The 13,672-nt window shown below is 43.3% G+C and overlaps 1 protein-coding gene across 5 annotated transcripts in view; it reads right to left on the bottom strand.

Annotated features, from left to right (window-relative positions):
- Positions 1 to 13,672, bottom strand: part of LOC105021617 (alpha-1,6-mannosylglycoprotein 6-beta-N-acetylglucosaminyltransferase B) — a 121,046-nt gene that overhangs the window by 68,833 nt on the left and 38,541 nt on the right. For 4 of the 5 annotated variants that reach the window (XM_020049872.2, XM_010889393.3, XM_020049871.2 and 1 more), the window contains exon 3: positions 10,282 to 10,432. In XM_020049872.2, the coding sequence (XP_019905431.2) occupies positions 10,282 to 10,432 (151 nt within the window). Of the gene's footprint in view, positions 1 to 9,597; positions 9,623 to 10,281; positions 10,433 to 13,672 lie in introns of those variants that run through there. The other variant, XM_029122258.2, reaches the window with a different exon arrangement.

Genomic DNA, 13,672 nt, shown 5'->3' with positions numbered 1-13,672 from the left:
CGCATCCTGTGTATAGCTGGTCTGAGAAGAAAAAACGTGTCACCCTCAAGTACTCTCCTTACCGCGCCATCCAAGTGGGCGCATTAACAATGTTAATAACAAGACGAGAATATTTTCCATCTGTCCGTTCTTCTCTCTCTCTCTCTCGCTCTGTCTTTCAACACAGCCTCTCTCTTTCTCTCTTACTCTTCACTACTGCTGTAAAACACTGTTAACAGGAGAGGCTAATTGTGAGGCACTTGGTTGGAGCGTGAAATAGAAAAAGCACCACACTGTCTGCTGTTGAAGCCAATACAATTTCCTCAGGAGGATAAGACGGCTCCCTTGCTCATTTAACACCCATCCTGAATTCCGATGAGATAGCAAAGGAAGAGTAGCATGAAGGGGCGGGGTTTGGGCAGCAAGCGCCAATCAAAGTTCCTTTGACAAGTAGAAAAGTCAAGGCACAGACAAGCAACAACTCCTCTCAGACCAGTAGAAAGACAAGAATGAATCAAGTGAGTGAGTGTGTGTGTGTGTGTGCATTGGCCGTATGTATGTATTACATAAGTGTAAGTGTGTATGAGGTTTTAGCCTGTGGTGTCTAGTCAGCCAGCAGTGTTAACCCCCAATAACGGGTAGAAGGCAGAGAGACGATCGGTGAGACTGAGTGTGTGTGCTTTCTGTAATGAGCTAGAGGATAGATGGCTAAGCTGCCTAATTGACTAACTGTCCACAGTGATGGGGAATTAGCTACAGAACGAGACGGCTGGAGGAGGATGAAATTCAACTCATTGTAGACTAGTGTTTTCCGACTTTTGTTGGCTTTCGGTTCAAGGCCGACACCTAACTGAGGAGAAAACAACCAACTGGGAATGTGTATTTACCTTGACTGTTTCTCATTGACCTTGATGTATTCTGTACCGTTGTGTTTTAACACATTGGCTTCATCCATAACCTTATATGTAAACCCTCTCAAGTATAACATTATATGTAACTTAATATCTAATCTAATTTGTATAACCTTATACAGCTCAGCGCAATCACAAAGGTTCTGTGGTTTCGGCTCTGTACTGCCGCATTTTGAATTTGAAATCATTGTGACTAGAATGATACCAAAAGAAACACTGAACATCAGGCCTAGTCAGGACAACCGCTACATAAGGCATGAGCAATAAGAAGACAGACAAGACACAATAGGAAAAGAGGAACTTCAATAGGGACAGTGATAATGAGAGCAGGTGAGGGCAATGAACAAACAAACAGGTGTCCGTGATCCAAATAAGGGAGAAAGTGCGCTGGATATCACTGGCATGGCAACCTCCCCTGTCAGGACGTGACAATGATGCAATGACAGTTGGGTTAAAGTACAGGCAGTCAGCCATAAATTCAGGGTATTTTCATCAGATTGGATGACCCATTTAGAAATTACAGAATGTTATTCTGAAAATCCCAATTTATATTATCAATTAAATAACATGGAGGGTGTGCTATGTTTTGGGCATATATGGCTGCCGCTGGAACTGGCTCACTTGTCTTCATTGATGATGTATGGGCCACATACTTCAGACAGTCATCTACTAAAAAGGATTTGCAAACAAGTTGTAAACATGCAACTTCATTTAAGATGATGTACATATTCTTTTTAAAAAGGTTCATAGTTTATGGGTGTAAATACCCTCAAATTAAAACTGACAAGTATAACCTCATGCACATAACGTCAAATGTAACGCAATTTGAAACTCATATGCACATCCTCATATGTAAAGACCTTAGGAATGAGGTAACGTGTATCCTCATGGGCACACCCTCATATGTAAAGACCTTAGGAATGAGGTAACGTGTATCCTCATGGGCACACCCTCATATGTAAAGACCTTAGGAATGAGGTAACGTGTATCCTCATGGGCACACCCTCATATGTAAAGACCTTAGGAATGAGGTAACGTGTATCCTCATGGGCACATCCTCATATGTAAAGACCTTAGGAATGAGGTAACGTGTATCCTCATGGGCACAACGTCACAGAAAATAACAGACACTAACAACTCAGCCAGTCGATCAGTTCGTTTGAACTAACAGCCAACGTATAACGAATGAATATAGCTAAGACAACATTGCACCAGGCGAAGTGAGAAACAAAACACAGAATGTGACATTTCCGACCCAGCTGGGTTGTCGTTCTGACCTTCTAAAGAGACGTAATTGGGCCAGATCCCCAGGGGGGCCCTGAGGCGTAGTTTAGGCCCATGCAATGTGTCCCAAATGCCCCTACGGCTTCAGCACAGTCCTGAAGGCTTATACCACCCCGCTCCTCTGACACGCCCTCCGAAACACATGACCCGCTGAACACGAGAGCAGTCCGAGTCGCTATGCCCGCCTGCCCGTCACTAGCGGCCTGAGATAACAGTGAGAGGAATAATGGTCAAGAGTGAGAGAGGGAAAACAAGAAATAGAGGCCAAAAAGGAAGAAGAAGGGCAGAAAAAAGAACCAGCAAGGTCTCATTATGCAATCGCGAAATCAAGCAAAAATCCCTGTTTTTAAGGAGGGTTACCAAAATGGTTGGAGACACGCATTAAAGGATAATAAAGACGTATGCATATTTGATGTACTGGGACGGCATGCTCTTCAGAATAACACATTTCTCTGGATGAACAGAGGCAGAAGCTTCCTATACTATTAAAGTACAAGAGAATAGAGAGAGCCCAAGAGAGAAAAGAAAGAGCCACTTAGAAAGCAACATGGAGTGGGGTGAGAAAATAGCTTTTGGTGATTCAATCATTCAATTCCATTTCTCTTGTTCTTTTTTTGTGGTTTGTTTATTGTGTGTGTTTGTGGAATATGAATAACTTCATGGCGTTTAGGGAGAGAGAGAGTGAGAAAGAGAGAGAGGGAGAGAGGGTGAAGGACAAAAAACGGCAGAGAACAAAAGCAAAAGAGAAAACGAAGGGGAGTTGGTAAAGATTCAGAGAGAGAAGAGTGTAATCACTTTATCTTCCCAAGGGGGAGGGGCCGGCCTGTCAATCAAACTGCTTGGTCCACCAGCCACTGTGGCAGGTAAATAAAACATCTAGCAGCAAACTGGATTTTACAAGGCAAAATATTCTGACCCAAACGTACAGCAGAAAAAAAACTGAATGATTATGCTGTGTAATGTTTCTTAAAGAAGACATTCTCCCAGTAAGAAGGTATATGGCAAGTTTGCTGAATTGCATAACATTAACAAGCCTTAAAAAGAAACCACAGACATATCCACATATTCAGCGGTCCTTATAAGGGCATGGAGTTACCACAGTAACAGGTTGATTCTTTAACCCTGCATCAAAGCATGTTTCGGCTTGAGTCGGACCAGTAACTGATTTCTTGGCTAGCAGTGGCAGCTTAAACTTAAACACTGATAAACAAGTAGGCATGTGAACAAACGAGTGTAACTTTAGTTGACTTGCAGGTACATCATTATTGTTTTCTCTCAAGCAAGTTTAAAAATAAAAAAAGTAATCTTTTAACAATCACCTAAGCATCAGCTACACTATGCTGCAAATGCAAATGGTTCCACTGCTGTGCGGTGGGAAGGAAAATGATATGGGATTTACAGTCTAAAATTTAAACGGAACTTTAAAAACAGCAATTACAGACTATTTCTATGCTATAAATTGCAACATTTAAGCCTCCTCTTGGATTTACCAGAAAGACTTTGGACTGTACTGATATGACTCTTGAGGAATATAAATAACAAATGCTTCTTGAGCTCATGTTAATGGCTGCACCCAAGCAAAGCCCCAAATATCCACTTCCTGCACTCCAATGTTTTCTAAAGAAGGTAAATGCTTGTACATCCTCAAAATAGGATTCAAACTATAATGTTGATATCATGGATAGTCAGTTATTGCATCCAATGAATCTTTCTAAGAATTTCAGAGTGGTAATAAGTCCCATCCTTCAGCTTTCATAGAAACAGAGGCTGCAAGAATGCTTTTTAATTGTTTCAACCGCTGATTGACTTTATAAGTATTTTTAAAGTAAACCGATTGCAATGTATAGAGCATTGCAGTGTGACCATCCACCAAAATAGCTTGTGAAAAAAACATTATATACTGTTCAATAGTTGCCATAATGCTTAAGAAGCACTTTGCAGAGCTGGGATTTTGTATATTTATTCATACTTGGCCATTACTAAGCACTTTTAATGGCCGTTTTTATTAAAAATGGTTTATATAACATCATGTTTATTGCATATACATTACCAGTCAAACGTTTGGACACAGTTACTCATTCACTTGAATGGGCAAGTGAATGGGTAATTGAATGGTTAAGCCATTGACCAGAAAGCAAACAGCTTGGCTGACATGTCAAGTGAGCAGCATATTGCTTGTAGCGGCAATAATTTCACTAATGTCAATCCTGTCAGCTTCAATGTAATAATTATATTTTATTAACTCAGTCACGTTTACAGATGCAACTGCATTGCTTAGTTTAGATGTGGAGTTTAGATGGGGACGTGTGATTTCAGGTGATTACAATAGTTTCCTCTTTGTTCCAATTGGTAATTTCTGTCATATCTACAGCTCCGGAAAATATTTAGAGACCACAGCACCTTTTTCTTTCCTTTCCAAAAAGGTTGAAAAGGAAGTTTTTTAGTGAAGAACAGAAGGGTTAAAATTAAGAGACCACTGCAAATTGAACTCTTCTGTTCCTCACTCAAAACTATCCTTTCCAACTTTTTTGGAATGGAAAGAAAATGGTGCATTGGTCTCTTAATTTTTTCGGAGCTGTATATGGCCAGGAAGAATTGGGTGTTTAAGATATTGTGTGGGTTAATTGTGTACCCTGCCCTGCAGGATTTTCAAAGGGTTTTCTTTGAGACGGTGGTCCCAGCTCTCTTCCGGTCATTGACCAGGTCCTGCCATGTAGTTCTGGGCTGATCCCTCACGATCATTGATGCCCCACGAGGTGAGATCTTGCATGGAGCCCCAGACCGAGGGAGATTGACCGTCATCTTGAACTTCTTCCATTTTCTAATAATTGCGCCAACAGTTGTTGCCTTCTCACCAAGCTGCTTGCCTATTGTCCTGTAGCCCATCCCAGCCTTGTGCAGGTCTACAATTTTGTCTCTGTTGTTCTTACACAGCTCTCTGGTCTTGGCCATTGTGGAGAGTCTGTTTGATTGAGTGTGTGGACAGGTGTCTTATATACAGGTAACGAGTTTAAACAGGTGCAGTTAATACAGGATACAAGTTAAGGTTAAGGTTAGTAAATAGTTAAAATATTACTGATAGTCAGAATAATCTGTAGAACATCTTCAGACACTTTTGGGACTCTCAAAATAAAGCGATACTGAAAGTTCTTGTATATGTATAGTCTTGACAGTGTTGGCAACATACCAAAACAAGTGTACCAAATTAAGTTACAATATTTCCGGACTTGATTGATTTCTATGCATTTTGTTCCAGACCACTGTAGATCAAAAGCAGCCATTTCTCGATGACAAGTTGGTGACAAAGGTCAAAGGCAGATTTTTTGTCCTCTCCACAATTCCATCATGGGTGCCAACGCACGAATGAACACAATTTTAATACGAAGGCCGTTAACCACCTCTAAAGCAGTTGGACGCCTTGCATTTCCTGTATCCAATCAATGAAAGAGCCAGTCAGGTGTCTCTCAATGGTATGGCTGCACAACCTTTTTGAGCAGTGTTTCTCAACAGGGTCGGTACTTCCTCCCAGGGGGCGTCAGAGGACAACGGGAGGCGCTGGAAGCAATATTTTGGAAAGGGGGACATTGAAGTGCCCTTGGGGGGAGTTTGTTTTAAGGCGAGTTTACATCAAAGATTCACAACAATACGCCTTTAAAGTTTAAACTATTTGCAAAATACTGTGGTCTGCAACTTTAAAACCTGCCAGTTTACGCCACTCCAACTGGACGAGACTGTGTATCTGTCAGCTTCTTGTGGCGCAGCTCCGTGCTGCCTTCACGGGAACGGGACATCAGTAATCTATAAAATGTCACCCACATTACCACACTACTGTGTAAACTCTGGAAAATGGACGCTCTTTTTCTTGGTATTACCCGTGGAAGAATTTCTTTCTCTTAAAAGCGTTCTCTGAGGGATATCATCATCATCATATCATATTCTTTATTCAGGACACATAAAAAATGGTCCATAGCAAACACATAGTACAAAAAAACAATACAGAATAAAACACATACAGTAAAATAATGACTACAACAGTTTAAATATACAGGATACACTGTGAATGTCTTGTTATCGCCGTGGTTACACATTTACAAGAGGGATGTTCCGCTATCGGACTTCCCCTGAAAGCAACTTAGCGTCCAGCATCCACACGCATATTAAAACCATACTCAATACAAGTGGCTTTGTTGACATGAGTGCAATACAACCAGGCGCAGGGCTCTCACTAACTTTCAAAGGTATTTAACTCATTTCTTTGAAAGTTAATCCTTCTTTTACCCCATGGTAAATGCCAGCTTGTTTTCCATTGGAACAATTCATAGGAATGATTCATGTTTGGCATTTCTGATTGGCTGTTGTTTAATTAAGAATTGAATTAAAAATTGCTAGCTGCTTCTGATTGGCTGCTGTTTGTTTCCCTGGAAACTAATACATCTGTTGTTTATCATTCAATGATGTGCTTTTTTGATGATTTTTGATGATAACAATAGCAAGAACAATAATCATAAAAATAATAATAATCATTAATATTCAGGGCAATTAGCCTGTATCTTATTTGATGGGGGGCGGTAAGGGACCTGGATAATGGATAGGGGGCGCTGGCCCAATAAAGGTTGAGAACCACTGCTTTAGAGGATCTTCGGTCCCACACACAGGAAACTGTAGTTCTCAACCCACTCCAATACAACCCCATCCATGACAATGGGACTCTTCTTGTAGTCCATAACCGAGATCTTTTGTCCTGTGGATCTTGGGGGGTACATTTCTGTCCTGCCACCACACTACCAGGTCTTTGACCTCCTCCCTGAGGAATGTTTCTTGTCATCGGTGATCAGGCCTAGCATTATCGTGTCATCAGCAAACTCTGTGAGAGAGTCTTCAGACTCAGAACAGACCTCTGGGAGCACCCGCTGTGTCATAGTGGCTGATGTATTGATGTAGTGTTGCCTACTCATCACCTTGCGACCCGTCAGGAAGTCCGAGATCTATTTGCAGTGAAGAGTGTTATGGAAATTTTGAACTAAAGTACATTTGAGAAATGTCTGTCTTTCTATTGCCCGGTATGTAAATTGTGACAGAATTTTGTCTCTGTACTTCCTCCTTTAAGAGTTCTGATCGATGAAATTGCCATCACAAGAGACTCACCGACTCTTCAATATGTGCTTTGAGCAAGTGCCCCGGTATTCTGTCTGTGTAAAAGTCCACGACGCGCAAGGTCACGTTCACTCAGGACAGCATGGGCTTTCATGCATGGCTTAGGGTCTTTTATCTCGAAGTGTGCGTATAAGAGAACTCAGCCCGTCCGGGAGGTCAGAGTCAATGGGCAGCTCACCACTGTGGATTCCCTTATCTGAAATGGTGCCGCGCCACTTCCTCTGAGTGTCTGAGCAAGTGTAGTAGGATTCGTTTTGAATTGTAATATAAGCTTTCTGGGGTCAGAGAAGCCCCCTCCTAGATCTGGTTTCTGTGCCAAAGTCAATTGTTACAGACAAGCAGCTTTTTAAAGGCAGTCTTCCTTGGCAGGGCAAAAGAAGAAAAAAAACATCTTTAGCACTTTCCAGTTGTTACGGAAACTGTGTGATAGGACAGTGGAGGATGGAGCAGCGATCGCTGAGAGAAGCCGGAGGGCATGTCCTGATCTGCCCCTATCATCTAAAGCAAAATATATCTAATGGTCCTTCCTCTCTGTAGTTCTCTGTCGGTCCCTGCTGTGGAGAGTCTGTCGGCTGGACCACAGACATCAAGTCTCATCGGCTTCCGCACCAGAGTCTGTCAGCAGCAACGACACTAATGCAGAGACCATGAGGCTGATCTACACTGTGTGTGTGTGTGTGTGGTCCTGGCACTTGTTCAACTGTCCAACTGTTTGTCCCTCCCAACAGCACCCCCCCTTCCAAATCCCTTTACTCCACGTATGGAGGGAAAGATAAAAACGAAGGGCCACAGGGAGAGGGGAACATTGGGAAGGAGGGAAAGGGAAAACGGGCCGAGAGAGATTGAGTAAAGGATGAGTGATGGAATGAAAAAAATCGCACACCACTGGAGCACTGGAGCACTGGAGCGGCTGTGTACCTTCCACACTGACCACGTTCCCCTTGGCGTCTCCTGCACCTGGCCATTAATCCTAGAGGCTGGCTGCTCCATCAGGGACCTGTGCTCCTGTCTACTCACAGCGTCCATTCCAGCTGGCTTTAACCAGAGTCGCCACAGGTGAACCCCCCACCCCTCCTTCTGCCATGTCCACCGGCCTCGCTCCCTCCCTCCACAACCACTGTCCGAGACCAATGAAAATCTGCGTGTTTTGACCTCTTTCGCGAGATGCTGCTGCGCTGTTGGATGCCAATTACTAGAAGCGCCTCCGGTGAATCTCCGTCCCAAGCCAAAGACAACTGTTCAGCCGCTAAAGGCTAAGTGCCAGAATTTGCTATTGATAACAAATCATGGCTGTTCTGCATCGGAAAACAGAACACAAGTAACGACCCGTTTTCAGGACTCAGACAAACCTTTCAATGGCTACTTGTGTTTTTCCAATGCGGTACTAGGTCTGATAAGCCTTCACAGACTTATTAAGCCTCACATCAGAGCCTGTGGCTGCACTAAATCTGAACCAACAGGATACGACAAGTGTCTTCACAGAATCTTTATACCAGAGAGCAACATTGTCAAACACTGATTCCAGGTAAACACCTGCAAGGCTGAATTTGAGCCTTTGTCTGGTGAGAACAGGTCTGAGAAAAGGACAAGGAGGGAGTTCGAGAGAAAGAAAGAGACTCTGAGGTAAAGGAATAACAAGTCTGCCTGCGTATCTTGTCATCTCCGCCAGTCACAAAGTTGTCTTGGACTTCTTTGAAATGCAATTAAAAGGGTTTAGATGGAGAGCACTGCCAGTCAAACACATAGCACAGATACAGTAGGGACAGAGAGATTTGTAACGACAAGGTCAGACAAACATGTTTCCTTCATCAAAACAGGAAAACTGCAGCTTGGCTGCCTGAGGGGAGGAAATGAGGAAGCTGACCACGGAGGACAGATGAGAGAGACAGAGGAGGATGAAAAATACATTCAGTACAACAAATAAAAGGAGGACATGGGGGAGGTCAAGAGAAGAAAGAGAAAATACAAGGAGGTGGGAAGAGCGGGAGGCTATCTTAACTATTCAACCTCTCTTTAGCTTTTCTGGTCAATCTGAAGAAACACCTGGGGGGAAGCGGAAGCGAGGGAACCAGAAATAAAGTGATGAGGAGGGGGAAACGGGACCAAGGACATCCAGACCACACTTGTCAAAGGCAGGGCTTAGCTCATCCAGACCGTACATGTTGATGGCCGAACTGTGCTCATTCAAGACTGTACCTGTTTGATGGCAGAGCTGAGCTCATTCAGACCGTACCTGTTGATAGCAGAGCTGAGCCCATCCAGACTGTACCTGTTGATGGCAGAGCTGAGCTCATCCAGACCGTACCAGTTGATGGCAGAGCTGAGCTCATCCAGACCGTACCGGTTGATGGCAGAGCTGAGCTCATCCAGACCGTACCGGTTGATGGCAGAGCTGAACTCATCCAGACCGTACCGGTTGATGGCAGAGCTGAACTCATCCAGACCGTACCGGTTGATGGCAGAGCTGAACTCATCCAGACCAAACCGGTTGATGGCAGAGCTGAGCTCATCCAGACCATACCTGATGATGGCAGAGCTGAGCTCATCCAGACCATACCTGATGATGGCAGAGCTGAGCTCATCCAGACCATACCTGATGATGGCAGAGCTGAGCCCATTCAAATCATACCTGTTGATGGCAGAGCTGAGCTCATCCAGACCATACCTGATGATGGCAGAGCTGAGCTCATCCAGACCATACCTGATGATGGCAGAGCTGAGCCCATTCAAATCATACCTGTTGATGGCAGAGCTGAGCTCATCCAGACCATACCTGTTGATGGCAGAGCTGAGCTCATCCAGACCATACCTGATGATGGCAGAGCTGAGCTCATCCAGACCATACCTGATGATGGCAGAGCTGAGCTCATCATGACCATACCTGATGATGGCAGAGCTGAGCTCATCCAGACCATACCTGATGATGGCAGAGCTGAGCCCATTCAAATCATACCTGTTGATGGCAGAGCTGAGCTCATCCAGACGGCGGGTGTCACTAGACGTGGTGTTGTCCAATTTAGAAAGGCTGTCCATCCGCTTTAGGATCACCTCCAGCATGTCGCTGATCTTCCTCAGGACGCCACGAGACTCCACACCACCCATTACTACAGAGAGGGAGAAGAGAGAGAGAGGAGGCGAGAATATGTTAATGGCATACAGAGATTTGGATTAGCAAAAGAGACAGGAAGAGATAGAGGGAGTGGGGGGAGACAACAAGAGAGAGCGATAGAGAGACTGACAGGAAATAGAGGGTTATTATTCCATGAGTCCATAAGTAACAGAGTAGGGACAACATATTCAGCTGAGCTTTACTCGCTGACTCCAAGCCCTTCTCTCTCTGACCTACAGTTTCCTATTCTACGCTAACAAAGACAGCATACGTTTCCCTCCTAGCTTCTTACTAATACATTAAGCTAGATCCTTTGTCAAGTGCTGAACCAATAGATGTGTTGCATTTGTGAGGATCAGGCTCACATAAATCCTTACATTTATCTACAATACAGATGGCCAAACATTCTGGCTCTGCAGACTACAAAATACTGACCAATTTCTTAGTCAGAAGCAAGTTAAAGGGTCAGACAAACGTTATACATTTTGCACACTACTGATCTACATAACGCGTTTAACATTTAAAGAAATACGGTCACACCGTCAAAAAGACCGGAGTTATCAAAGTAGAAAGTGGAACTAACATTGTTGACCCTCCCTGGGCTCTGTGGGACATAATTATGTGTGAGCACATCTTCATTTATTTCACCGTAGCAAATTAAGAAAGGTCAAAGTCGTGAGGATGTTGTGTGTGTGAATCTGTGTGTGTGTGTGTGTTCATTGTCAGCAACTGTGTGTGCCAACGTGTTTATTGTGTTATGGCCCACTCTTGTATCCTATTTGTGCTTTGAAAGTTCCACATAGGATTTATACTCAATCCAAGTTCAAACAACACACAAACATGCTCCACAAATCTACATAATAAAGACTGGATCCTCGCCCAGGCAAACCTTCACTTTCACAATATGTATGAACAGGGGTGCACATAACTTTTTTCAGTGAGTTACTCAGGTGAGTACCAGCACATGGTGTCTGGTACTCACCCCATATGTAGCGTGGTCTTAGTAAGTGCCGTCTTCCTCACTGTCCTCCGCAGTGCCGGCACTACTGTCCTCTTCAGTGTCGCCCCCACTGTCATCTGATTCAGCTTCCTGCATGGTAGATGATGAAGATGCTGGAGATGCACCTCTCTGTCCTCGATTGAACCTCCGATTAGCTGTCTCCATCCACAGGTCAACAGCAGGCTTTGGGTCAAATGTCTCTGTGGTCTGCTTTGACAGGTGAATGTGCATCAGGGCTGAGAGATGACCATGTGACAGACAAGATCTGTACTTGGTTTTTATTATGTTGAGATGTGAGAATCCCCTCTCACAAGCTGCACTGCTTAAAGGCAGTGTAAGAGACAGCTTAACCACCGTGTTGATGTTGGAGTAAGCATCTGGGTTACTTGTATATCCTATTTGGACCAAGTCAAGGCTCCCAGGCGTTTTCCTGCCTGCTTTAAGCGCATCCATTCTGTCACAGTGGTATCTTGTCAAGTTGCAAGGTGTCCTCATATTTCTTGAGAATGCTGCAAACTGTAGTGTTTCCAAAACTTTGGAGGTCTTGCATTTCCTGAGGCCATGTTGAAGGATCAAATACTAAGAAATGATCACATGACTTTAGGGAGTCATATCTGATTTCAAACTCTTCAATTAACCCCCTGAGTAAATGTGTCCTGTCTCTGTCAGCATCAGCATTAGAAACAGTGTGTGCCCTGTGGCTTTCACCATCAAACAGAAGTGTGAACTGTCCAATGGCCACCATGAGTTCATTCTTACATTCTCCAATGGTCAGCTTTTCCTTCTGAAACCTAATAGAGCCTTCCTCCACCTCGGTCAAAAATAAAAATGATTGTATCACTTCGCATCTCAAAATGGGACTCCTAAATGTTAGATCCCTTGCTCCAAAGGCAGTTGCAGTAAATGAATTAATCTCTGATCATAAACTAGATGCTACTGGTTTATGTGAAACGTGGCTAAAGCCTAATGAATTAATTGCCTTAAATGAGGCCTCTCCTCCTGGTTATACTAGTGATCATATCCCTCGTGCGTCCCGAAAAGGAGGGGGTTTTGCTAATATTTATGACAGTAAATATAAATTTACTCTCAAACATATCACTGAGTTTCATTCTTTCGAAGTTTTACTCATGAAAGTTAACCAGGCCGATAAATCATTTTACATAGCTACTATTTATAGGCCCCCCGGGCCATACACATTGTTCCTCACTGAGTTTCCAGAATTCTTGTCTAACCTTGTAGTCATGGCAGATAGTATTCTAATTTTTGGCGATTTCAATATTCATATGGAAAAGTCCAATGATCCTCTTCAAAAAGCCTTTGAAGCCATAATTGACTCAATGGGTTTCATCCAACATGTCTCAGGTCCAACACATTGCCACAATCATACCTTAGATTTAGTCCTGTCACGAGAAATAGATATTGTAGATAGACCCGATTCCAACAAAATTACTTAAGGAGCTATTTCCTGTGCTAGGTCAGCCAATGCGGAACATAATAAATTGCTCCCTTTCCTCCGGATGTGTACCAAACTCACTAGAAATAGCGGAAAGTAAGCCTCTTCTAAAAAAATCTAATCTGGTTCCCGACATATTAAACAATTATAGGCCAATATCGAATCTCCCGTTCCTCTCAAAAATCTTAGAAAAATGTGTTTCCCAACAACGGAATGCCTTCCTAAAGACAAATAACATTTATGAAATACTCCAGTCCGGTTTCAGATCCCATCATAGTACTGAGACTGCACTCGTGAAGGTAACAAATGACCTTCTAATGGCCTCAGACAAAGGTTCCGCCTCCGTCCTGTTGCTTCTTGATCTTAGTGCTGCTTTTGACACTATTGATCACTCCCTTCTCTTAGAGAGACTGGAAACCCATATTGGGCTACGTGGACATGTTCTAGCCTGGTTTAAATCTTATTTATCTGAAAGATATCAGTTCGTTAGTGTGGATGGCATATCCTCTGACAAGTCAAAGGTATGCTTTGGAGTTCCTCAAGGCTCGGTTCTGGGCCCATTATTGTTATCACTATATATGCTCCCTCTGGGCGATGTAATCCGAAATCACAATATTAACTTTCACTGTTATGCTGATGACACACAGTTATATATTTCAATGAAGCATGGAGATGCCCCTAAATTAGCTACTTTGGAAGCATGCGTTTCAGATATTAGGAAGTGGATGACAGAGAATTTCTTGCTCTTAAACTCAAGGAAAACAGAAATGCTTGTTTTAGGA

This window comes from Esox lucius, chromosome 9 (assembly GCF_011004845.1).
Source record: "Esox lucius isolate fEsoLuc1 chromosome 9, fEsoLuc1.pri, whole genome shotgun sequence".
In the NCBI taxonomy this organism is placed as follows: domain Eukaryota; kingdom Metazoa; phylum Chordata; class Actinopteri; order Esociformes; family Esocidae; genus Esox; species Esox lucius.
The sequence above is the reverse complement of the archived record's forward strand: the minus strand, read 5'-3'. Positions and strand labels throughout refer to the sequence as shown.